Here is a 26966-nt window from a genome sequence, read left to right on the forward strand (position 1 = left end):
ATTATGAAAGAATATGGTCAAAATCTTAGTACTAATCATAGTCCTTACCTTACATTTGGTTTATTTTTCTCCAAGCCCACCCTATTATTATTTTTTAAATATATTTTTATGACAGAAGTTGTAAATTTATAAAACAATCATGCACATGTGTAGAATTCCCAAACAATATCCATCTGTCAACACACCACACTGTGGTGGAACATTTGTTACAGATAAAATAATATCATCCGATTATTACCATGTCCGTAGTGTACATTTGACACACATTCTCCATACTGCCCCATTATCAGCACAGTACATCTTTGGCATAGATGCAAGCAAATTACATTATTACTGCTAACCACAGTCCATAGGTCACTCCAGCTGTATTTTTCCCGTGCTTCTCCATATTCCCACCACCCTGCAGTAGTGATGTACATTTGTTCTAGCTCACAAAGGACACTCTTGCATCTGTACCATCAACCGTAATTCTCCTCCACCTCTTGGTTTACTGTGCTGATCATCCCTAGATTATTCTCTAGCTCTCTGTCAATTGGCATTTACATCCCTAGACTACCATTTTCAGCCAAATCCCCATTTGTAAACTAGCTGTTACTCACTGTGTGTTACCATCCACTCTATACAATTTCCACACTTTTACAGTAATGCTAATTAAAACTTCTACATACATTAAACATCAGTAGTCCACTCAGTCCTTCTCTTATCTCTTTTAAGAATCCACCACCTACCACTAGGTCTTGAAGATATTTTCCAATAATTTCTTCTAGAAGCTTTATGGTTCTTGCTTTTATATTTAGGTTTTTGATCCATTTTGAGTTAATTTTTAGATAAAGTGTGAGAAAAGGCTCCTCTTTCCTTCTTTTGGCTACGGATATCCAGTTCTTTCAGCACCATTTGTTAAATGGATTGTTCTGCCCAAGCAGTGTGGGTTTGACAGGCTAGTCAAAAATCACTTGACCATACATGTGAGGATCTGTTTCTGAACCATCAGCTTGGTTCCATTGGTCTGTGTGTCTGTCTTTATGCCAGTACCATGCTGTTTTTACCACTATAGCTAGGTAATATGATTTATAGTCTAGAGATGAGGGTTCGCTTTTCCTTTTTATGATGTTTCTGGCTATTCAGGAGCCCTTACCGTACCAAATAAATTTGATGATCGTGTTATTTTTTTTTAATGCTGGTGGAATTTTATCAGGATTGCATTGAATCTGTATATCAATTTGAGTAGAATTGACATCTTTATGAAATTTACTCTTACAATCCATGAGCATGGAATGTTCTTCCAGTTATTTAGGCCTTTTGTGATTTCTTTTAACATTGAGTTGGAGTTTTTTGAATATAAGTGCTTTACGTCGGTTAAATTTATTCCTATTTGAATTTTATCTATCATTTTATTTTCACCACTCTTTCGACACTTTTGGTCACTTTTATTGATATAATCTTCATTTCTAGACTCTCCTGAGGCCTCTCTCCCTTGTCTTTTCTTTTCAGGCTCTAGCATACCCTTTAGCATTTCCTGAAAATCCGGTCTCTTAGTTAGAAATTCTCTCAGTTGCTGTTTATCTGTGAATATTCTAATCTCACCCTCATTTCTGAAAGACAATCTTGCTGGATATAAGATTCTTGGCCGGAAATTTTTCTCTTGTAGTATCTCAAATATAGCAGACCACTGTCTTCTTGCCTCTATGGTTTCTGGTGAGAAATCAGCACTTAATCTTATGGAGTGTCCCTTATATGTTATGCATTGCTTTTCTCTTGCTGCTCTCAGAAGTCTCTCTTTGTCTTTGACATTTGACGTTCTGATGAGTATGTGTTTTGGAGTTGGTCTGTTTGGATTTTTTAAGATGGGAGTACGTTGTGCTTCTTGGACATGGATATCTATGTTCTTCAATAGGGTTAGGAAATTTTCTACCATTATTTCTTCAAATATTCCTTCTGGCCCTTTTCCCTTCTCTTCTCCTTCTGGGACACCATGAGATATATGTTTGCACACTTTTTGCTGTCATTTAGTTCCTGAGACCTTGTTCAATTTTTTTCTGTTCTTCATCTGTTCTTTCATATGTTGACCTTCAGAGGCCGTTTCTTCAAGCTCACCAGTCCTTTCTTCTGCCTCCTTAAATTTGCTATTATATGATTCCAATGGTTTTTTAATTTCATTTATTGCACCTCTCATTCCCATAAGGTCCACTATTTTTCTATGTATGCTTTCAAATTCTTTGTGCTCATCCAATGTCTTCTTAATATCCTTAGTTCCTTTAGCCATCTCATTGAATTTATTAAGGAGATTTGTTTGAACATCTATAATTAGTGGTCTCAACTCCTTTATGTCATCTGGAGGTTATCTTGTTCCTTTAACTGGGCCATAGATTCCTGTTTCTTGGTATGGATTGTAATTTTTTGTTGGTGTCTTGGCATCTGGCTTACTAGAGTATTTATTCTGGGTGCAGTTTCTCTCTTTAGTTTAGAGCTTCCTGCCCTTTCTCCCTTGCTGTTTGTGTAGTAGGAGCCAAGGATGTAGTTGCTGCTCTAAGCTGTGGAGGCTCAAGCTGCCCTCATTGCCCCAGGGACGGATGAAGCTTCTCCCAACTTTCTCCTTTGCCAGGGGTAGGGACAGAGTTACAGCTGTGTGGAATAATCCAAGTTGGTGCAGACCTAGATGGTAGTTGCCCAGAGAGACTGATGAAGCTTCACATCCCTTTCTCTCCTGCCTAGGACAGGGATGGAGCTGCAGGTGTGGGCAGCAATCTATGCAGTGCAGGTCCAAGATGACTGCAGTTGCCCTGGTAGACTTCTGATTATTCAGTGTGTGGCAGCCAAAGCTACCTGCAGTTACCTGGATAGGCTGGTGCAGGGCCCACCAGCCTCCTCCCTGCCAGATGTGGGCTGAAGACGGGCTAGGGCTGCAGGCTGATCTGGGTGAAAGAAACCAGTTCCTACCATCACTGTGATTTTCAGTCCCAGCTTCCCCTCAGACTGGGGGTGGATCATAACAGCAGCCACCGGCCTCTTTCTGACTTGGGTGGATTGAAACCCCAGCTGTTCCTAGGGTTATATCTTAGCCAGCCAAGTCTACTAATCAGTAGCCAAAATCAGTGGCCATCTGTCTTTTCCTCCGCTGTTTTTGGGAAATGGAGCTTCCAATTCCAGCCACAGAACAGCTCCTGGGGTGGCTCATGCTGCCAGAAGTAGGATAATCACCAGCCTCCGTGGCTTGGCCGGTAGTTTCCCAGAGAGACTGGTACTTCCTGTCTGCTGGAAGTGAGGCTGGGGCCTAGGCTAAAGCTGCAGTCTGGTCTGGATGGAAAGAAGCCTGTCCCCAGCAGCACTGGGATTTTCAGTCTGCCCCACTTCCCCTCGTGCCAGGTGTGGCATTCAGATGGCAGCCCCCGGCCTCTTTCTGACTTGGACAGGCTCAAACTTTAGCTGTTCTCAGAATTATGCTTTAGTCCACTGAATTTACTCACCAGTAGCTGAAATTGGTGCCCAACCGTCTCTTCCTCCTCCATTTTTGGGAAGTGCAGTTTTCTGTTCAGCTGCAGAACAGCTCCCAAGGTGGCTTGCACCTCCAGTGGAGGATGGGCACCGGCCTCCGGGGCGTGGAACCTCTACTTATGAGTCTTCTCTGCAGATGGGCAGTCTCCTCCTTCCATTCCTTCAAGGATGTGGCAGGATGCTTTTCTGGCCTCCTGGAGGCCCTACGCTGGTGCTTCAGCTAGCTCCAGAGAGCTCTGGGTATTTGCTAACTGCCCTGTAGCACAAGCTGACTCTAGGAACCCCTTACTCTGCTGCCATCTTGCTGGTTGTCCCTCCCATATACCTTTTTTTTAAGATTTATTTTTTATTTATTTCTCTCCCCCTCCCCCCACCCCCATTGTCTGCTCTCTCTGTCCATTTGCTGTGTGTTCTTCTGTGTCCGTTTGAATTCTTGTCAGTGGGTACCGGGAATCTGTGTTTCTTTTTGTTGCATCATCTTGCTGCGTCAGCTCTCCATGTGTGCGGCACCACACCCAGGCAGGCTGCAGTTTCTTCGTGCGGGGTGGCTCTCATTATGGGGCGTACTCCTTGCACATGGGGTACTCCTACACAAGGGACACCCCTGCATGGCACAGCACTCCTTGCGCGCACCAGCACTACATGTGGGCTAGCTCACCGCACGGGTCAGGAAGCCCGGGGTTTGAACCCTGGACCTCCCATGTGGTAGGCAGATGCTTTATCAGTTGAGCCAAATCCACTTCCCCTTCCCATATACTTTTGATTTGGCAAAGGGAGTTTGAAAACCAGGGTCCATCAGAAGCATGCTTCTGGAATTTGTGGGGGAGGGATGGGCTCTCTGGGCCTCCCTGTCAAGCGACCCCTCCCTCCTTGCTCTGACGTGGAGGGCGGGAGGTGTGCGGCTCTCGTCTGGGGAGAGCACTGGAGAGAGCACTGGAGAGTGGGCGCGGCAAACGCTCTGCAGGTGGAGGGTGAGCCAGCACGGGGTACAGCTGGCCGCCCCCCGCACACACCACTGCCCAACTGGCTGCAGCCTGTCCTAGGAGCAGCTCGGGTGCAGCCCACCGTCAGTCTGCCCTGCAGAAATGCTTCCTGAGCTGAGGGCTGAGCTGGCAGTAACTTCCCTCCCCGCTCTGCTTGCCCACGTTCAGTCGTGGGAAAGGGCGTTGCAGGGAAGTTTGCAGACAGGGACTCTGTTTTCCCATTGCAGAACTAGTAACTCCAAAAGCCTGCTGAGCTAAATTTGCAAATGTCTGTCTGAAAATAGTCTGGATGCCCTTTCATGGTGATACCGGCTCGAGGGCAGGGCTCCACTTTGGACCCCACAGCGGCTCCTTAGAGTGCACATGGGCCAGGCAGCAGGACGAGTCAGCTTTCCAAGAGCCTGTTTTCAGAAATCTGACTCTTGTTTACAGCCGTAAAAAGGAAGCAGATATGGCAGTTATCGGAGCAGATTTCATTCTTCTGCAAAAACTCCCTTCTGTCCTATTCCACAGCCTCGCGTTAAAGACAATTTAGCGGATCCCTGAGCTTCAGACTTCCACCTGGGCCATGGGTTGAGTGTGAGGTCAGAGGCCTGGACTAGTAAACAGAGAGAGGAAGGAGAGCCTGGGCGAGGAGAGGAAGCCGGGCCGCCAGGGGCTGCAGCAGCTGGCCACGCGTTGGTTTTGCGAGGCGACGCATGTATTTAGATGAGCAGAAAAGTTCCCAGAAGTACACAGAAAGCAAACAAAAATTTTTATCACTCACTCTCATGCTGTTTCATAAAAGGACATTTTTTTTTTACTATTTTTTTATTAAAATTATTTATTTTTACAAATTACATTCAAAAAATACAAGGTCCCAATCAACCCCACCGCCCCCACCCCCCACTCCCCCCACAGCAACACTCTCTCCCATCATCGTGAGACATCCATTGCACCCAGTAAGTACATCTCTGAACATCACTGCACCCCGTAGTCAATGGTCCACATCATAGCCCACACTCTCCCACGTTCCATCCAGTGGGCCCTGGGGGGATCTACAATGTCCTGTAATTGTTAAAAGGACATTTTAATACTCCTTCTTTTCTACCCACCCTCCCTATAAGATAGTAAGGTATCCCAGATGTCTTTAACTGGATTTGATTTAGCACCGTGAGCCACTCACTATAGCGTCCCTGCCTTTCTCATCATATTCCAGGATGGAGGAGCCCTTACTGGGGGTGGTATCTGATCCCCCTGCCCAGGGACAGAGCGCCCAGGGAGGGGCTGTGCTGGAGGGAGGGTCAGGGAAGGTGCACCGCTGTGGCTTGCACACTCCCCCGGGCAGTGTGTGCACAGAGGAGCCGGGCTGGAGGGAGGGTCAGGGAAGGTGCACCGCTGTGGCTTGCACACTCCCCTGGGCAGTGTGTGCACAGAGGAGCCGGGCTGGAGGGAGGGTCAGGGAAGGTGCACCGCTGTGGCTTGCACACTCCCCTAGGCAGTGTGTGCAGGGACGAGCACGCCCGTTGTGGTTACAGGTCAGCGAGGGCAGAGGCTGGAGCTCTGCTCCTGTGCCCCTCCTCCACCAGCTGTCCGGGTGGTGTTGGGGAGATGCCTGGCAGGAAATTACCAACAAAATCTAAGTACTGCAAGTAAGGGGGCGCATCTGGAAGGGGCGAGCAGGAGAGCAGCATTGCTGTAACTTCGACGCCGTGCGCGGGGACGAAATGAAAACAAGTGGTTTCTTTTGAGCTCCGCATTCTTCTGGGAATTGTCAAGCCGTGTGGCACGTCAGGATTTGGGGTAGGAACGATCTACGGAAGAGTTACGTGAACCCCGGGCACGTTGAGCCGGGAGACTCCGGGTGCAGGGGTTTTCCGTGGCAGAGGCCGTGGAATGGTTCCTGGGTCCCCCCGTGGCTCTGCGACCCCCTGGGCGCACTGCACAGTCGTTCCCTTTCCGCTTTGTTGGGTGGGCGGTTCTTGAGTGAAGAGGGCGTAGACTGAAGGCAGCCCTAGCAGGGAGAGAGACAGAGCCGAGTGCCCCACGCGGGTGCAGGGGGTGACGCTGGGAGGCACCGCCACAGCCACAGCCCGTATCTACCACAGCCCCCTCCCTCCGGGTGCTCATGGCACTTACGGAGACGCCCGAGGCGGCCAGGTGCACGGGGTGAGGCGGTGTTAGGGGGCCTTGTCACACCGGCAGGGCATGCGGGCAGCTGTGCGATGTAGAAAGCAGGGACCCCCATTCCCACCTCGACACCCACAGAACTCTGGAGCCCAGGCCTGCGCTCCTGGCTGGGGTGACTCTGGACAAGTCACGTGCTCCCTCCGTGCCTCAGTTTCCCATGTGCACAAAGGAAATCACGATCCCAACTTCACGTGGCGCTGGGAAGCAACCCTGCAAGCCCTGGCACGGCGCCCAGAGCCAGCGGCCCGCGAGGGACATCGGTCTTTCCCATCTCGGCCTCTTCCCGGCAAGACCGATTGCCTCTGGTTTGCTGGATGCTCCGTGTTCTGGGGTCCTTAAGGCACAGCCTCGCAGGCTGCTCTGCCATCCTGCCCCGAGAGAGGGGCGCAGCCACCTCTGTGGCCCCCAGCCCACACGGGCCTCGCAGCTGCAGCCTCGGCCGCACCCTTGCCCGAACGCAGGGGTGCGTGCAGGAAGGCGGGGAGTTGGTGTCACCCACATCCTTCCTCGAGGGAACTTGTATTTTTTTTAAACTTTATTTCAGCATCAAGAAGTAACAGACAAAAGGCAGCTTAGCAAATTGTGAAAGTGTTACTTTAAAAAAAAAATCTTGTTCAGGAACATTGAGCTTATGTAATTCTGAAAACAAACTCAGTTGTTTCTCCAGTGTTCCAAAAGATGAATGAGCAAGCCAGACTGGGTAAAGGACACGGCCACGGTCCCCTTGTTAATGAAGAAAATGGAGGAAAAAATGCTTGTTCATATTCACATTTCATAAAATGAAATCCCGTATTCTTTCTGTCCTTTAGCATTGATACAGTACCTGCTTTGCCTTTGCTACAAAAGTATTACAACGCTAATTACAGTCTATAAGTGACGTTAGTTGTGTTTTCCCGTGTATCACGGTATTCTTAACTCCTTGTAACAGAGGAACATTCTGGTATTTGTACGATTAACCACAGTCCCCATCCACCACCCAAACCACTGTGTTACACAGTCCCTCGATTACCCCCAGTTCCTTTCAATTGGCACCAGCCCCCCTGGACCACCCCTTCCAGCCACAGTCACGTTTTGGGGTCAGCACTGTCGGCGATACTCATTTAACATGACCGTCAGCTGCGTGCAGGCCCCCCGCCTGTGCGGGCGTGGACAGGCCTCAGCCCTGCCCCGCTGGAGCTCGGTGGCTGCGGAGCCACCTTTGCAGACCACGATGGAGCGGTCGCTCCGTGGCACTCCCTGCAGCACCCTCCTCCAGGAGTCTCGGGCAGCCGCCACCCTCTCGGTGGACGCCCCGGGGTGCAGGTGCTCTCCACCCCTGCAGAGTAGCCGAGCTCCAGGGACAGGATTTCTCCTGTCACCGCGGGGGCCCAAGCTGCCGGCTCGGACATCAGAAGGACGGTGCTCGCCTTGCTCACCTGCACCCTGAGCTCAGCGCACTGCGCCCCGCCGGGCCCGAGAGCCCAGGAGACCGAGTGCTGGCCTACAGTTTGCTTCCTGAAGGGCCGAGCTCAGAGCCAGCTCATCCTTGGGTTCCTGAAGCTCCTCGTCGACCACCTGTGGGCGGCCTGAGAGCCGTCCCCTCCCCGCTCCACCCTGTCGGGAGGCAGGGCCGCCCCCGGGATTCTCAAGGAGCTGCCGTGCAGCTGTCGGCGCCCCCGTGGGCGGCTGGAGGGGGCGTCGGGTGGAACGTGGAGCCGGGTTTGGGCTGACGGGGACCGGGGGTGCCTGAGGAGCCAGGGCGCCCTGGAGACCTCGCAGGCCCCGTGGACACACGGGCGCTGCGGCAGTGGCCTCTGCCTGCCGCCGGCTCTGCCGCCCCCGCCCCCCGGCCCGTGTGCCCAGCGCCGAGGGGCTGCCTGAGCCCCTCTCGACGAGTTCTGGTGAACGTGGTCGCGGATCCCCAGCACGTCCCCCGCTCTCGTCCGTTCTGCTGCGCACTCCTTCACCCCTGAAAGAAGGGAGGGCGTCTTCGTCCTTAGTTCTGAAGTCACTCAGGTACACACAACTCTCCGCAGAGTGTTTGGACTCTGGGAAGAGGTTATCTGCAGCTCCGAAGAGCTTTATTACAATACCAGGAGTAAATGGGAATCAAAAGTGAGATGACTTTGAGTGTCATTTTTTTTAGGAAACGTATACCTGAAGCAAAGTGAATTAAGGGAGTGCTTCTGGACTTCTCTTTTTTTTCCTTATTGCCCTTGCCCCACCCCCCAGGAGCCTTTGTAAGACATTTTCCTTCTAATTGTCCCCAATAGCTTTTTTTCCCATTGAATTGTCTTATTCTTAAAGATACATAGATCACAAAAAATGTTATATTAAAAAATATAAGAGGTCCCCACATACCCCACACCCCACCCCCTCACCCCTCCCACATCAGCAACCTCTTTCATCATGTGGCACATTCATTGCATTTGGTGAACACCTTTTGGAGCAGTGCAACACTGCATGGATTATAGTTCACATTGTAGTTTACACTCCAACCCAGTCCATTCAGTGGATTATGGCAGGATATATGATGTCCAGCTTCTGTCCCTGCAGTATCATTTAGGACAACTCCAAGTCCCAAAAATGCCCTACATCACATCTCTTCTTCCCTCTCCCTGCCTGTCTCCAATGACATTTTAATACTATACGCATGCTGAGTGTCTGTTTATGTAAGTGTGTATATCTGTGTTTTATACACACCAGAGTTCCATTTTTTATCTCCAAAAAAAACAATTTTTGACCCCTTGGGGGCAACATTGCCCAAGTGCCCAAGTGGACCTGCTGTCCCCGGGTCCCATTTATCACGGGCAGGTGTGGAATCATAGACAAGCCTTCCAGAGAACGTGGTCTTACCGCAGTTGACGAGAACTGCCAGGCTTAGCAAACAAGAAATGCAGAGTGCCCAGTTAAGTTTGAGTTTCAGGTAAACAACAAATCATTTCTTAGAGTAAGTAGGCCCCATGCCGCATTTGTGTGTCTTTGATTTTACCTGGCAACCCGGGCCAGGGGGGATGTTCTGGTTATAGAAACTGCATTTTCTCTTTATGCAGTGAACAGATTTGGGTAAACGGGTACCTTCCTTTAGCAGGCTGGGCAGAAGGGCGCCAGGTCCCTCTCAATGGACTTTTGTTTTCGGGAGCTTCTCATTTCAGCAAAGGAGGCTGGAAACAGCCAGAATGGGCCTTTTGATGAGGTTCTTAAATGAGAAGCCCGTTTCCTCTGGCTTTGATATGAAGACGTGTGTGTTCTACTTGCACCCGATGAAATGGACTCGGAAACTGACATTTCCCAAGAGCCCCGAGTGGGCATCGCCTGTGGGCAGCACCGGGGCCCTCGAACCTGCAGCTGGAGAGGCCCGCCTGTCAGCTGTGTTTAGAGGGTCCCAGCGAAATGCTGGCACAGCAGCCCCCCTCCGCCAGCCGGAGCGCCCCTCCGTCCCGCCGCGTCTGTGAGCACGCACGAGCAGCGCCCGTGGCTTCCCGCCCGCCGGGGTGGGCCGGGGAAGGGCGGGCGGGGAGGGCGCATTGCCGTGCCCTGAACTCAGCCGGGCGAGGCTCCCGTCCTGAGCTCAAGGCCGCTCTGTGTGGGTGCCTGTGTAAAACAGGAAAGGGTGGGTGTTTGGGAACTCCTAGGAGCCGACGGCCAATTTCTTAGCTGAAAGTGTTCCTTTTCCTTCTAAACCAAACATTTGGAGAGATTAAGGCCAAGTAGAAGTTTTGTCCCACTGCTTTGCAATTGGATTTTTGCATCCTATGGAATGAAATTCAACCTGGGTTTGAATTTGAGTATTTCTCATTGGAACGTGACAGTTTTAGTTTTGGAGACTCACAACCATTCTGCAGGTCTCCCATTTTGGTTATTTTCCTCCTAACATCTTCATTGAGCTCCCAAGAGGGCGAGTAGCTATTGAATAAGCTTTTCTAAGTTCCATACAGTACATGTGCTTTTCTCCCTTATTATGGTTTTGTTTACAGTAGTAATAGTGTAAAACTGTTTTTAAATGACAGCAGAAGGCACTATACCCTATAACCTGTTTACTTCTTTTCTTTTCCACAGAACATTTAGCTGTTGATCTTTTCCTTAGGTCTTAGTTAAGTCTGAAAGCTACCTTCTCGGCTTTGGATGACAAAAAATTATGGCATAGAAGTATTTTTAAATGCTTTTCATAGTTCTGCCCCGTTTCCTCCCATCCGGGACCCTACACACACACATACACAAACACATGCAGACACAGGCCCACGGAGAGGCACACAGCCCGCACCCCACAACGCCCACACGCACATACCCCACCCGCGGAGAACACACACGTTTTCATTTAAAATCTGTAACTGCAAAAAAGAATGCAAACTTTTATAAACACCTGTGAAAACGCGGCCCCAACAGAACGCACGGCGCTGTGTGCACGGCCCACGGGAACCGTCTTCCTAAAGAGAGCACCTTGCGGAGCCCCCGGGGGTTGGGGCGTGGCTGACCCAGGGGGCTCACTCGCCAGCGCTTCTGCTCCCCCCTCCCCCCAGATGACACCAGAGGACGGCATCAGAAAAAAATCCAAAGCAAAACGCAGCATTTCCTCAACCTGTACGCGGTGGAAGGCCTGCGCACGCTGTGCATCGCCAAGAGGGTGAGCCGGGGCCCGGGGGACAGGGTGGGCAGTGCGCGGGGCGGGCCCTGACGGCGTGTCCCCACCAGGTGCTGAGCAAGGAGGAGTACGCCCGCTGGCTGCAGGGCCACCTGGAGGCGGAGGCCTCCCTGGACAACCGCGAGGACCTCCTCTTCCAGTCCGCGGTGCGCCTGGAGACCGGCCTGCACCTCCTGGGTGACTATGCCGCGCCGTGGGGGTCCTCGCGCCGTGGGCCCTGCCCCGCTTGACCCCTGCCCACAGGCGTCACCAGAAGGGTGGACAAGGAAGGGGCCTTCTGGGCGTGTGATGGTGTAAAAGGATACGTGAAGGTTTCATGGGCGCGGCCCGGGAGGAAACAACAGGCTCGTTGTTACTAAGGTGTCTCGTTCCCGCCGCGTCCGTATTCACATATATTAATACAGTGGTTAAAGTGTAGCCGAAACTTGGTGGACATGCTCCGGGGGCCCCCCCCGAGGAGCCAGCCGAGGCGGTGCCACACACCCTGCCATGGGGCGGGGCTGTCGGGCAGCCCAGTGGGGGCGGCGACGGGGAGCTCGTTGTTCCTCTGCAAGCACGGAAGGGCCTCACCCCGACAGAGGAGCTGGGCGCGCTTGCTCTCCTACCATCATCTGTCTGTGAGCATCCGTCCAGCTCTCTATGGCACCCATCAGTAGGTGCCCAGCTTTCTAGCTTCTCTTTCATCTAACTTTCTCCTTATCTTTTTTTTATCACCCCCCCCCCCGTAGCCTTTTTGTGTGCCGTCTGCCCTCTGTCCATTCGCTGTATGTTCTTCTGTGTTTGTATTTTATTTTTTTTAATTCCCCCCCCCTTGCAGCTTGCTTGCTGTCTGCTCTCTGTGTCCATTCGCTGCGCGCTCTTCTGTGTTTTTACTTGTCTCCCTTTTTGTTGCGTCACCTTGCTGAGCCGGCTCTCCCCAGCACCCGACCGGCAGCTCTCCGTGGTTGCAGGCGAGCCTGCCTGCACAAGGAGGCCCAGGACACGAACCCGGGGCCTCCCATATGGTAGACGGGAGCCCAGTCGATTGAGCCACAGCTGCTTCCCCCTTCCTCCTTATCTTTTATCTGCCATCTGTCTGTCTCTACCCGTATTTTCTTTCTCTCCTTTATGTGTCTGTCATTGGTGCACACACACGTGTATCTCCACATACAGACATACACATGTGCTTTACGCAAGTGCATATATGCACACATAAATAACACATCCACAATAATGCGTATATATGCTGGCCATACAGACCAGCCTGTACTTCTAGAATGTTTTGCTTCACTGAGGTGCCTTACAGAGGATCCTGCACTACTGAGAAGGGTGCAGAGGCAGCGTGTCCGGCGAGCCCGTAGCGTGGGTGCACATCCGGCGAAGGGGTCGTGCGTCTTCTAGGCCACCCCGTTTTTCCTTACCACGTCTAGCCTGTGCGCCTCTGGACGACGCTGCTGTGCAGGCCCGCGGGGCAGGGAGGCGTGCACCTGCCCGCTCTTCCCAGGGCAGCCTGGCTCTAGCCTCGAGCCGTAGCCCCGTGCAGCGTGGGGGTCCTCCCAGGGGCAGCTCTTCCCCCTGGGTCACTCTGGCTTCTCCGGTGGGCTGAAGTCTGCCTCCGGAACCTTCTCCAGCTGGCAGGCCCCACCCTCTGGGAACCTGCGGCTGGATCCCTTCCCTGTTGCTCGGACGAGACTCTGCTTGAGGGCTGTGTTTCCCCCGCTGTGCATTTCTCCATCACATGACGGCGCAGGCCAGAGGTCAGCTCTCAGCAGAGGGCCTGGTGACACAACTCTGGCCGTGGCTTCCCCACTAGTCAGCCAAAGGGGTGCTGGTGCAAAATACCAGGAATGGGCTGGTTTTTATAAAGGGTACTTACTTGGAGTAGGAGTTCACAGATACCAGGCCTTAAAGGATAAGTTACTTCCCTCACCAAAGTCTATTTCCAAGTGTTGGAGCAAGTTGGCTGCCAACATCTGCGAGGGTTCAGGCTTCCTGGCTTCCTCCCTTCCAGGGTCTTGCTTCTCTCTGGGTCCAGAGTTCCTCTCTTCCCAGGGCTTGCTTCTTCCTGGGCTCAGGGTTCCTCTCTTCCCAGGGCTTGCTTCTCTTTCCTCTGTGAGTTTACTTCCTGGGACTCCAGCTTAAGGCTTCAGCATCAAACTCCAACATTAAAACTCCAACATTGGACAACCCTCCACTCTGTCCTTGGCCATGCCTCTTATCTGTGAGTCCACACCCACCAAGGGGAGGGAGGACTCAATGCCCTAATGACGTGGCCCAATCAAAGCCCTCATCATAACTCAATCGTGCCCAGGTACAGACCCGATTACAAACATAATCCAATGTCTATTTTTGGAATTCGTAACCATATCAAACTGCTCCACCCACCCACTCCCCATCAGGTTTGACCTCCTCCATAGATGCTCTCCGGTGGCCGGGCATCCATCACCTCCCTTGGCCTGGACACTCCATCTCTATTGACCTGGCCCTTTTTTAACAGTCCCAGCACAGCTGGCACTGATGCCGGACTCATCACCTCTTCCTCAGTCTCTTTTGCAGGAACAGCTCCCCAGCTTGGATTCTGTAATCCTACTTGGCAACTGTGTAGACAGCTGACTTTCTGTTAGGCCAGGTCAGTGACCTGCTATTAAAGTTGTTATCTTAGTTTGCCAGGCCATTCGGACAAATACCACACAGTGGGTTGGCTGAAACAACTGGAATGGATTGGCTCACGGTTTTGAGGCTGAAAAATCAAGATACCGGCAAGACTTGCTTCTCCCAGAGTCTAGGGCTCCCAGGCTGAGGGGTCCCCTGGGGCGCCTCCGGTGCAGCTGTGCCCCGTCGCGTGGGGCGCCCTCTCCTTTCTGGCCTCTGTGATTTCCAGGTCCTCTTTTCAAGGCCTCCAACAACCTGAATTAACCCACCCTCATTCCCAGGGGCCACACCTTCACGGAAAATAGCCTCTTCAAGCGGCCCTGCGGGCAGGGTTCACGCCACAGGAATGGGGGTTACGGGGAAGCGCGGGCGTTGGGGTAAACAGCTGAGCCTGCCGCAGGGTTCAGAATTCTGGGCCCGGCGCCTCCCACTGTCAGGCGGAGACGCTTCCCTCTGGGAGCCGAATAAAATGGGTAAAGGTGGGTCAGTTAAGGAACCAGGGAGCTGCTCCTTGGAGGGCCCCGTTGCTGGGCTGCAGCTGGCTCAAGCCCTCTGCTGCAAGCCCACTGGTGAATTTTCAGGCATTTTGTAAGCCTTTTGGTGCCCTGTTTGTTGGTAGCTTGAAATCAGCGGAGGTGGGAGTATTGACACCAGAGAAATGCGCAAATGCAGTGCCTCAGCTTCCCTCCGTCAAGCCAGTTGTTAAACGGTTACCATCTCCCACCTCCTGGGATATTTATGGTTCAAATGACGGGGTGTACGTTGGGGAACACGAGAGCCACCGTCTTCAGGCTACCGCGGCTTCTGGAGCACCACTGGACATCGTGTTCCAGTTCAGCTTCCTTTTTGAGAAAAGCGAAGCCATTACTATTTTTTAATATTCCAAAGCCAAATACCCCTTTCTAAATCTTTTCTTTCATGTTCCTGTATTAAATAGCCCCAGAAAACTACAAATACATATCTTCAGCAGAAAAGACAAATGTTCTCACCATATTCTCAAAATTTTCTTTTCCGTATGTTCCAGCCAAGAATCGAAATTCAAAGGAGAGTGCTCTGCTCATTTTTCACAGTGTTCTTGTTAATTTTTTAAATGCCATCTGAAACTCCTCAGTTGGTGAAATCTTTTCTCTTCCCATTAAAAGTTGCCTAAAATCTGAGTACAGAAATATGCAGTGGCATAGCTTGGCACTGAGCTCTTCTAAGTATGCTTGTTATGTTGCATAATAATGCCAAGCTCTTCCGAGAAGCAAGCGTAAAGAGAGTGGCATTTACTAAAAGTCTCAAAAATTATATTACAAACAGCTACCTTGGACAGATGAAGAAAGACACTGCTTCAGATGGTTTGTTATTGTTGTTGTTGTTTTTTGTCTTCTTTATTTTCTTTTAAATGTTACATTAAAAAATGTGAGGTTCCTATATACCCCCCACCCCACCCACACCACTCCTCCCACATCAACAAACTCTTCTATCATTGTGACACATCCACTGCACTTGCTGAATATGTTCTGGAGCACTGCTGCAGCACATGGACAGTGGTCCACATTGTAGTCCACACTCTCCCCCAGTCCACCCAGTGGGCCACGACAGGACACAGAACGTCCAGCATCCATCCCTGCAGCACCACCCAGGACAACTCCAACTCCTGAAAATGCCCCCACACCATATCTCTTCTTCCCTCTCCTGACAACCAGCAACCACCATGGCCACCCTCTCCACATCACTACTACAATTTCTTCCCTTACTAATCACAGTTGTTCCCCAGCAGAACACCAGTAAGTCCACTCTAATCCATACTCTATTCCTCCATCTTGTGGACCTGGGATGGCTATGTCCACTCCACCTCTACATCAAGAGGGAGTTTAGATTCCACATGGATGATGGATACAATTCACCTGCTTGCTGTTGTAGGCACTCTTGGCTCCCTGGTGTGATGGTTGACCCTCTTCACCTCCCTGTCAGCTGGCCAGGGTAAGTCCAAGAAACCAGAAGGTAGGAGCCGCAAGTCTGCTGAGGCCCAGGGCCTGGCGTCACAGGGACAGTTCAGAGATTCAGGTCTCCTGAGTATACACCAACCCAAACACCAACTGGTAAAAGTAACAGAAGAGGCATGTGTAGAAAGGTTATATCTGAGTCCAACTCCATCACACTCAGGAACACAAACTCCAAAGTAGGGCCAACTGACATGGCCCTGAACTCCAGAGCCATCTGCCTTGACCATAGAACCTGTGGGTCTCTGCAGCCCTCAGGAGAACCAGCATCTTGGTTTCCACCTACCTTGGCTGTCTCTGGTACCCTGCTGAAGCATGCATAATCATCACCCTCTGATGACCTCCCAACTCTTTTTTGGAGACTCTTAGCCATATAAACTCACTTGTCCTTTCCATTTCCCCCTTTTTATCCAAAGTCAAAAAGCAGTTTTTATCACCTGATATTACATGTAGGCTGAGATATTCTGGCAGTCTGAGTTGACCTCTTTGTTCATGGTCTTTTTGTAGTTACATTATCAGCTGGTACTTGATAGGGATCCCTTGGTGCCAGGGAGGCTTATCCTTGGGAGTCATGTTCCATGCTGGAGGGAAGTCAATGCATCTACATGCTGAGTTTGGCTTAGAGAGTGGCCACATTTGAGCAACATGGAGGCTCTCAGGAGGTAACCCTTAGGCATCCAACAGCTATAGGGCTAGTTAATATTGCAGGCACATGGGCTCATAATCGGAGCCATCAGTATCAAGGGCTCATCATTGGACCATCCATCTTTATTGGTCTTTGCCATTGCACTTGGGGAATTGTTGTTGTTCCATTGGGGAATGTGATAGAGCTCCCCTGGTCAGGAACTCAACACTCTCTCATCTGTCGTTTCCAACTGAAACCACTATGAAAATATCCAAGCCTTTCTATATACCCTGTATACATGCTCTGGAGAACTCCCTCCCAACTGTGTGCCCCCCACCAATGACACCCACATAAGTGCTCCTCCCCCACCATAATTGAACCTCTCTGTAGTCCAAAACTTCTTCAAAAAGAAAGCCCAATATATTGCCAGGTTCCATTAACAGAAAAGTGGAATATAGTGATGGGTTTAAAGGTTAGATATAGAATACATAGAAATTTAGAAAAATTAAATAAAGGAAAAATGAATTGGGGTATCAAAAAAATGAAAAAATGAAAAAACTTTGTTTTTGACATTTTGCCTTTCATTACTGCTACAGGTGTTGCTTCAGATGGTTTTGAGAGGACTGTTGCCCCAGATTGGCTCTTTGTCCTCAGCCGTTTTTCATTCTAAACCGATGTTTCTTCTTATGGTCATATTCTGCCCTTGAGTCAAACTTAGTGGGTCGGTGACGTGGGAGTGAGGGTGGGCACCTTTGCTTTGCCGGAGGAACTCCTGAAATAAAGTCGTATTTTCCAGGTCTTGGATTTTCCCTGGAAAGTGGGGACCCCTTCAGAGACCCACTTTACTGGGGAGGCCTCCCTGCTCTCTTGGCCGTTCTTATTGGGTGCCCTGGCTGGGGGCCAGTGGTGCAGCTCTGGGAGCCCCAAAGCCCCCTCCTCAGAGCTCCTGGGATAGCAAGGGGAGGGCGGCTGGGTTGGGGTGAGGCTAAGTACTAGAGAACAGCATTGCAGTAGAGGCGGGGGCCCAGCTGGGGCGCAGAGCGTGAGCCTGGAGACCATGTTCCAGGCAGTGACAGAGCCCAGCCACCCCCTTACCCGCCCCAAACCCTTAGCCACCCCAGCCCCCTTACCCCAAATCCCTTACCCCAACCCCCTTAGCCACCCCAACCCCCTCACTCACCCCATCCCCCTCACCTTGGCTATCTGTATCTGTTAAATAGGGATAATTGTAGTACTGACATCTTAGGGATGTTGTGAAAATTTCCACCTGGCAGAATGGTGGGTCATCAGTCAAGGTGAGCTGTGATCATGACTGTCATCATCATCATCATCAAGTGTGACCCTAATGCCGCAGGGAGGCGCCATGGGCACAGGGAGGTGGGCATCAGCTCCCACCCTCTTCCCTCAGGAGCAGGGAGCATCATTCAGTTTGGCTCATTCCCAGGGCCCTTGTCAGGTGGGGCCAGGAGCGCGTCTGTGAGATGCTGAGGACGGGCCACACGCCACCCCACCCCCACCCCCCACCGAGCCGGAGGGTGCAGGGCGAGGAGCAGAGTTGGGACCGGGGGCCTCCCAGCTGCCGCGCTGGGCATGAGCTTGCGTCGTGTGGACACAGGTGCCTCGTTCCTGAGCCGCCTCAGTCCTGCCCTGCTGGTCCCTTTCCTGCGGGGTCCCGTGGGGTGACATTTCCAAGCAGGGTGCATCTCCTCTGCCCTCTGGGCCCTTCCCAAGTTCCCACTTAGCCTTCCGGCTCGTTCCCCCAGCAGGGCCCAGGTCTCAAGCGCGGTGCAGCATGCGATGGGAGAGGGGAGGAAGGCACTGGCCCCTGGGCGTCTGGGAGCTCAGGCCCAGTGACTGAGGTACGAGAGCTGTGAAAGTTCTCCAAACAGGTGCCCTGAAGAAAGGTGCACTTCCTGTATGTTCATTATCCCTCCCCGTTTCCATCCTGGGAGGAGAAGGGGAGGGGCATCCCAGCCCAGAGAAGAGCGGGGCACTGACGGAGGGCCTGAGCTGGGGAGAAGCCCCTCCTGCTAGGGCAGTACTGGCCCAGGGACCCAGGCCACGGCTGGAGCTCGAGGGCAAGCACTGGTGCTCGAGGGCCAGGAAGCCGAGGACACGTGAAAGCAGAGGCAGGCCAGCGTGTCTGCAGTGACTAGTATATTCTTTCCCCTAGCCTGCATACCGACAACAAAACAAGGTGAAAATGCCCATTTCATTCTCTATGTTCACGGAAAAGGCATTTTGAGAATAACATTATGCTTAAGATACAGCAAGAGAACAAATACTCAGGGTTTCATTCAACCAGAAACTTCAGTTTCTTGAACCGCGTTTCTGCTCTGGAATAGGGGCGCCTCCACCAATCCCCCACAAGCTTGGTTTTCAGGTCGTCTGTAAAGTTCTTAAAGCTGGCAGATTAATGCCACATCGGTTAGAATGACCTCAAGGCTGTTTCTGTGTCCTTTGGCTGTGTCGCCCCCATAGACCTACTCAAAGCGTCTGCCCTGTCCTGAAATGATGAGGGACGAGCGCACGTCAGCACGGGGCGCCTGCCTCCTGCGGGTAGACCAGAATCCCGTGGCTGGCGCAGAGCCTGAGCGCCCCCTGGGCTCCAGGGGCACGGCCAGGAGGGGCCTTTCTCACGCTGCCGTGCCTTTCACCAGGTGCCACCGGAATCGAAGACCGCTTGCAGGACGGCGTGCCCGAGACCATCGCGAAATTGCGCCAAGCGGGCCTGCAGATCTGGGTCCTCACGGGAGACAAGCAGGAGACGGCGGTCAACATCGCCTACGCCTGCAAACTGCTGGACCGCGACGAGGAGGTGCTCACGCTCAACGCCGACTCGCAGGTGGGTGGGCGCGGGCGGCCGCGCCTCGCCCGGCGCGCTGCTGGCAGAGCGGCCCGTGGCAAGGTGTCCCCGGGCAGCTGGCACGGGAAACACCCGCGCCCTCTGCGTTCCTGTGCGCTTAGCACGCGCCGTTCCTTGCTTTGGAAGACGGGGAGTTTGTGGGATTTCTTGGGATTAAAGGCAGGCACGCGCGGGCTTTGCAAAGTGCTCCCTGCCTTTTCCTGCCTCACTGTCGCGAGCGTGTTTCATGAAGTTGCGCGGGCCTAGAACGCAAAGCCCGGGCAGGTTCCATTTGGCGTGGACTCCTCGGGGCCTCTTCCTGTCTGACGGAGGAGGCCCGGGCCGGCGCTCACAGTTATTTATCCAGGTCACTCTAGAGGTAGAGAGTGTCGCCTTCACGTCCTGCTGCTCTGGGCGCTGACTCCCGCGCCCTCCGGGGCTCATTGGCTTCAGGAATTGAGCTCACACAAGGCGCAGGGTGGCCCTCTCGCCGCAGGCGCCCGGCCAGCCTTCCCTGTGTGCTGAGGCCTTCCCGGCCCGTCCCCAGCTCCCCCACTTCCACACGCCGCACCACTGGCTGCAGAGACCTTGGGGTGCTATCTGCAGGAGCTCATTGGGCGTGACACCCTTGAGGCGCCTGGGCTGGAGCTTTGCCCTCCCCTGGGCCACTGCTGTGCCCCAGGCCACCCCCACCTCCAGTCCCTCCTGCTCTCGGCATCCTTTTTTTTAAAAAAAGATTTATTTTTTATTTGTTTCTCTCCCCTTCCCCCCCCCAGTCGTCTGTTCTCTATTCTCTGTGTCTATTTGCTGTGTGTTCTTTGTCCGCTTCTGTTGTTGTCAGCAGCATGGGAATCTGTGTTTCTTTTTGTTGCGTCATCTTGTTGTATCAGCTCTCCGTGTGTGCAGCGCCTCTCCTGGGCAGGCTGCACATTTTTCAGGTGGAGCGGCTCTCCTTACAGGGCGTACTCCTTGTGCGTGGGGCTCCCCTATGCAGGGGACAACCCTGCATGGCATGGCACTCCTTGCATGTCAGCAGTGCACGTGGACTAGCTCCACACGGGTCAGGAGGCCCGGGGGTTTGAACCCTGGACCTCCCGTGTGGTAGGCGGATGCTCTGTCCGTTGAGTCAAACCTGCTTCCCTGGCCTTTTCTTTTTAATTGAATTCTTCAATTAACTGTGGAGACTTGTGCGTAAGGGTTGAACTGATGACCAGGTAATGGCTTTATTTTTTAATAATTGACTCTTGTCACACATTATGTGAATTTTAGCACATGTGGATTTGTGTAACCGGCACCTCAACCGGGATACAGAAGGTTCCGTGACCCGGGGCAGGCCCTGGCAAGGCCCCCTGGACGTCATGCCTTCCCTCCACCGCCAGCCTCTGGCAGACCCTGATGCGTTCTCCCTAACTGTAGTTTTGTCTTCTCCAGAATGTCATAGAAGCAGAAGGGTAGATTGTTAGCTTTTGGAGCCTAGCTTCTTTTGCTCAAAACAATGTCTTTGAGATTCATCCAAGTTACTTCATGATCAGTAGTTCACTCCTTGTGATTGTTGAGTAGTGTTCTGTTGTATGGATGTACTACGTATTGTCGGTCCATCGCTCCTTGAAGAACATTCAAGTTGTTTCTAGTTAGGAGCAACTGTGAATAGATGTGCTGTACACACTGGTGCACAGGTTTTTGTGTGAACATAAATTGTCACTTCTCTGGAGTGAATACGTGGGGTAGGATTGCTGGGTCTTGTGGTAGGTAGTTATCTAACTTTATACGATGTTGCCAGTTGGTCCTCCAAAATGCTGTGCAGGGAGTGCTCGGTGCCGTCAGTGTTCCTGTGTCAGCCATTCTAATAGGTGATATTGCTTCCCATTTAGTTCACATTTCCCAAATTCCTAATGAAGTCAAATACCTTTTCATGGGCTTATTTTCCATTTATATACCTTCTTAATGAATGGTCTGTTCAAGTCTTTTTCCAGTTTTTAATTGCGCTGTTCGTCTTCTTAATGTTGTTTGACAGTTGTTTATATATTCTGGATAAATATTCTTTGTAGAATAGGTTATTTGCAAATATTTTAACCCAGTCAGTAGTCATATTGATCTATGTGTCTCTCCCTTCTCCAGTACCATGCTTTCTTGATTACTGTAGGTCTTTAAAATCAGGTAGTATGATTTCCTCCACCTTTATTCTTCTTATTCAAAATCGTATTTGCTAGTCAATTTTTTTTTTTTTTTGCCTTTCCACATGAATTTAAAATCTGTTTGTCTCTGACTGCAAACAATCCTGGAATTGTGCTAAATCTGAAGATCAATTTTGGGGGAATCTATATCGTTATTATGCTGATTTTCCAATCCATGAGCATGGTATGTTTCCAATTTATTTAAGTCTGCTTTGATTTTTTTGTCAGTAGTGTATAGTTTTCAGCACACTGATTATATACATGTTTTGATAGCTTTATACCCCAAGTATATCTGTTTTTTGGAGGCACTAGAAATAGTATGTTTTAGATATGATTTTCCAAATGGTTCATTGCTTATATATAAAAATGTGGTTTATTTTTGTGTGCTGGTTTCAAATGCTGGGTGCTTAGTAAGCTCACTCATTAGCTCTAGGAATTTATTTTAGAATCTCTCAGAATTTCTATGAGACAGTCATGTTGTCTATGAACAGAAATAGCTTGATTTCTTCCTTCCCAGTCTGTGTGCCTTCTGAGCCTTAGCTGCAATAATTTCTCTGACCTTCCTTGTTTCTTCTGACCCTCGCAGCTTTGAGGAGTGCCAGGCAGGCATTCTGGAGAAGTCCCTATTTGGGGATTTGTCTCTTGTTTTTCTGGTGATGAGATGGGCTCACGGGTTTGGAGGAGGACCACAGACACGAGGTGTGCCGCTTTCATCATCGTGAGGCGAATACTTCACCATAACTTTTCACTGTTGAAGCGGATCTCGATCAGCATCAGGACCGACGCAGTGTTTGTCAGTTTTCTCCATTGAAAAGTTATTCCTTCTCCCCCTTTCCATGCTTTTTTGGAAGGACGTCACTATGTGTGGGAGATACTGCCCACCTTTGTGGTGAAGTAACTCCAGAAACTGTTTGAAATCCAGTGACGTATTTAGCTTGGATTATGTATTTCTGGGGTCCTAAAATTCTATTTAGCTCTTCTTTAAATCTTCCACTTTTTTTCCAAGAGTGCCCATCTTTCTGTCCGTTTCGTGGGGCCGGTATCTGTCATCGTGTCCCCGGGATCTTCCGAAGGTCTCTGTCCTCTCGAGGTGACTTCTGTCTGGGTCTTGCAGCCGTGTCCTGTGGGAGAGAGAGGATGAAGTATGCCCGCTCCATCCTCCCTGGAGCTGAAACTCAGCCGTGGCCCTGAAAGTATTCTGTGCTAGGACCAGAGAACTCAAGGTCCCCAACGCAGTGGGAGCCCACCTTCTCTTGGAGACCTTCCCCCGTCCCCCCGGAAGCCAGGCTCTCCCCCTCCGTGCCCGGTGGCGCTCAGCACACCCCGCCTGCCTCGGCCTGGTGGCCGTCGTCGTGCGGGCGCTGGCCCTCTGCCGAATCCCCAGGGAATGGCTGTGTCTGCTCGGTCTCCTGTCCTCTTGCGCACTTCCCCGAATAGGAAGGGCCCTTGTCAGTGCTCTTGTGCTTGTCGACCACACCTGGGCTTCCTGGGCTGTGCTTGGGCCCTGGTTCCTGACCCAGGGGACACCTGTCCACAAGGACCGGCAGCCGCCCTGGCTTCCCTGGCGTCCCCTGCTCCCGAAATGCTCTGCCCCGGGGACCACCCCTGCCGCGCCCCTGCTCCTGCCCTTGGTTCCTCCTGTAGGCTCCCCAACAGGCGTTCCCGCCCCCCGAAACTCAGCTTCAGTAACGAGTCTCGGAAGGGCCCTGCCTAGTAAATCGTGCATTTTAAAATCCATGGTCTTGGTGGCCCTGCACAGCTTAGAATGCTGATAATTACCTTCTTTAGAGGAGAGTCACAGCAAAGCCTCTTGGGAGCGCTGTGCATGCTTGTTAGTACAATCGGAAACAAGAAGGGCCAAGAAAGGGCCTCAGAGAGACGCGGGCAGGTGCGCTAGAGGACTGCGCCAGGCTCACAGCCCAGGAGTTTGGAGTAACATGGCCAGGACTCCCCAGCAAAGCACCCCTGTGAGCCTGCTTCCCCTGGTAAAGGCGAGTCCCATAGACACCTAGCCCAGCTCGTGCCCTCCTACGTGGACCCTCACCGCTCCAGCCCAGCGCGGTGCCAGGCGGAGACATCCTGGGCAGGCCGCCAGGGCTGGACGCGTGCAAGGCCGCTCGGTGCGCGGGAAGGCGAGGCGGAGCACAGGGGTCCTCGGGGGACCGGGCGAGGCCACACCCCCGTGGCTCACGGCCCCCTGTGTTCCAGGAGGCGTGCGCGGCCCTGCTGGACCAGTGCCTCTGCTACGTGCAGGCCAGGCGCGCCCGCAGCGCCCCGGAGAAGACACCCGGCCCCGTGACGGTGGGGTTCGCGCCGCTGTGCCCACCCTCCGCGCCCGCGGCGCCCGGCGCCGGCCCGAGCCTGGTCGTGGATGGCAGGAGCCTGGCCTACGCCCTCGAGAGGAGCCTGGAGGACAAGTTCCTGCTCCTGGCGCAGCAGTGCCGCTCGGTGCTGTGCTGCCGCTCGACGCCGCTGCAGAAGAGCATGGTGGTGAAGCTGGTCCGGGGCAAGCTGAAGGCCATGACGCTGGCCATAGGCGAGTGCGCCGGCCGTGCGCCCTCCAGCCTGGGCTGGACGCCAGCCCCGGGCCAAGTTGCGGGGGCGGGGAGGGGGAGGCGCGGGCATGGCGGGAGTGGTTGTGCACCTGCTTCCCTCACGGGAGGCCCCGGCTTTGGCTCCTGGTGCCTCCTAAAAACAGACAAAACAAAAAACAACCTAAAAAGCCAACGTGGCTCACTGGTTGAGCACCTGCTTCCCACACGAAGTCCCAGGTTCGATTCCTGGTGCCTCCTAAAAAAAGCAGCAAGCAAAACAAAGGAATAAACCAGTTCGGGGAAGCCAGTGTGGCTCAGTGGTTGAGCACCAGCTTCCACATAGGAGGTCCCTGGTTCAATCCTGGCCCCAGTACCTCAAAAAAGAAGAAAGAAAGAAGGGGGAAAGGAAGGAAGGGGGATGGCAGGGGAGGGGAGGGGAGGGGAGGGAGAGGGGAGGGGGGAGAAAGCCCTGTGGAACCCTGCGCTTTTCTCCTTGAGCCTCCTTGGGTGAAAGTCTAAGGACCCAGAGGCTTTAAACCTGCTCCTGCAGCCTGAAGTCCGCCTCCCCTCCCCCCTCCCTCCCTCCCCTCTTCCTCCCTCCCTCCCTCCCCTCTTCCTCCCTCCCTTCCTGCTGGAGACACCGGTGGTCAGGCCCATTTGCAGTGTCCGGTCAGCACCTGGCTTCCCTCTTTATTCTCTGTCCTGGTGTTCATTTAGGAAATGGAGGTGAATCCTCTGTGAGTTAAAAAGGAAAAACAGACTCTCAAAAGAGAGAGGGAACGTGCTGGCCGCTGAGGACGGCTGTCTGAGTGTGCGTTAAAGCCTCCAGGAGTGGCCCCGGGGTCCCACGCTGGTGGCCCACCACGTTTCATTCTGAGTGGACATTCTGGGAACAGGTGCAGACGTGCTTTATCGCCTCACAGAATTTCAGCTGAACACGTCTTGGCTTATGGCCCATGTTGGGCCCGGCTCAGTAAGGGACAGAAAAACCACAAGAGATGTCCTTTAATCATTTTTGCGGCTTGTGGCGTGCCCTGGGATTTGGGCCATTCGGCTGCCCAGTTCCAAGAAGAGCCCCTGTCCCTGTAGGGTCACTCTTGCACGTCTCTGCTTGCCTTCCCCCAGGGTGATGACAGCTCTAACCTGTGGACGCCCTGTTCTCCTAAGCCTTTCCCATCGGCAGGTTGCCTGAGTAAATAGAAATTCTCCCTTTTCAGCCCCCAGAGGGCACTGAGGGAGCACGACAGCTGGTAAACTGGCTGGTGATATGCAAGAGGAGCTTTCCAGTTTTCTGGGCAGAATTCAACTTGCTGTGTTTAGTTTAGAAAACGGCTCACAAGAGCACCAATGGGTCAGCTCTGCTGATAAGCTGACCACGTGATAAGGCCCGAAGTCATTGAGTACTAACGACGAGGGTGCCCATAGCACCTCTCCTTGCGCTTCACACCGTGCGAGGATATTACCGGTTCATAAGCCAGGAGTGCGGAAGTGGCTGCGGACTGGACAGGCCACTCGGCGCCGGCCCGCTGGTGAAGCGTCTCCCGGTGTGGCTGCAGTTCCAGACCTCGCGCCACAGCTTGAACCGGGACCGCTCAGGCGGATTCCCCCAGGGCCAGCGCCCTGCGGCCCTTTCCTTGCTCTTCCCTTGACCCCTTCTCAGGACTCCATCTTCCGGGGACTCCGTGAACCTCTGATCCTGTGCATCTCAGCTCAAATGATCCTTCCCGCCTGTGCTGTTTCTAGGAGACGGAGCCAATGACGTCAGCATGATCCAGGTGGCCGATGTGGGTGTAGGCATCTCGGGCCAGGAGGGCATGCAGGTAAGGCTCGATCAGGGTGCCCTGCATGGCCAGTGGTGCTCACTGACTCCCATCCCCCCTCGCCGCCAACTCACCAGAGGACCAAAGGAGGAAGCTCTTTGAGCTTCTCCTAGGCTCTGTCTCAAGGGCTGGCCTTAAATATAGCGGTGCTTGCCTTCGCCTAAGCCAACAGTAGAAGATAAGGTGGCATGTCGCTCGGCTGCTCCTCATGCTTCTGAAGCACTGTGCAGTGAAGCTGGACCGCCTGCGTCTGCACGTGTGCTTTTGTGAAATGAGTGGTCTGGGAAAGGGAGGGTGAGGTGAGCTTGAGGGCTCGTCCTTGGAAGGCATCTCTTTCGCTCTTCCTGAACACTAGCCATATTATTTGAACACCTGGCTTTTCTCTAGCACGGGGAAACCGATGAAAGTGGAACATAGTCATGGCAAAAAAAGACAGCCTTGCATTTTTCATCTGTCCCTGTGTCAGCTCTTGACGTGTGATCCAGACCTTGAACAAATAGGTCCATTAGAAATGCAATGCTTGGGGATGTATTCACAGTAGGAGAACAATTTCCGACGTGAGATTAAATTTGAATCCTACACTTTTTTTAAATAGATGGACTTTGGGGAGAAGAAGATCTAGCCTCACCTGGAGCATTTGTCACCTTCACAAAGGGGCAAGGAGTATGTTGGGGGCCGATGGATGGTGGTCAGGAGGGGCTGAAGGCTGAGAGCCGGAGAGAGCTCAGCAGGAGGGGCTTAGCCACAGTGCTCGAGGGTATCTCCTTCAGAGATGGCCAAGAGCCCTACCATGGAGACCCATTCACTTCTTTTTTTCCCTCTCTTTATTTTTTTTTAAATGTTACATTCAAAAAATATGAGGTCCCCATTCCCACCCGCCTCACCCCACCCCGCCCACGTCACCCACCTCTTTCTAACAGCTCTCCCTTTAGACTTGAGTTCTCAGACTGGCCCTCTGCGGGACCGTGTCTGATGGTTTCTGTGTCTCCATGTCTGTGCTCGGCAATAGTAGGATCTTAAAAAGTGATTTTTGAGAGGATGAATAATGGGATAAATTAATGAAGGTTTAAAGAATACGTCAGGC

At 52.4% G+C, this 26966-nt stretch overlaps 1 protein-coding gene across 1 annotated transcript in view; it reads left to right on the top strand.

Annotated features, from left to right (window-relative positions):
• ATP10A (ATPase phospholipid transporting 10A (putative)) overlaps nucleotides 1–26966 on the top strand; it is a 178680-nt gene that overhangs the window by 143607 nt on the left and 8107 nt on the right. Inside the window, 5 exon segments of the mRNA XM_058294818.2 lie at nucleotides 11144–11247; nucleotides 11316–11442; nucleotides 19170–19354; nucleotides 23737–24064; nucleotides 25806–25882. Coding sequence (XP_058150801.1) covers nucleotides 11144–11247; nucleotides 11316–11442; nucleotides 19170–19354; nucleotides 23737–24064; nucleotides 25806–25882 — 821 coding nt within the window.

This window comes from Dasypus novemcinctus, chromosome 3 (assembly GCF_030445035.2).
Source record: "Dasypus novemcinctus isolate mDasNov1 chromosome 3, mDasNov1.1.hap2, whole genome shotgun sequence".
NCBI classification, from domain to species: domain Eukaryota; kingdom Metazoa; phylum Chordata; class Mammalia; order Cingulata; family Dasypodidae; genus Dasypus; species Dasypus novemcinctus.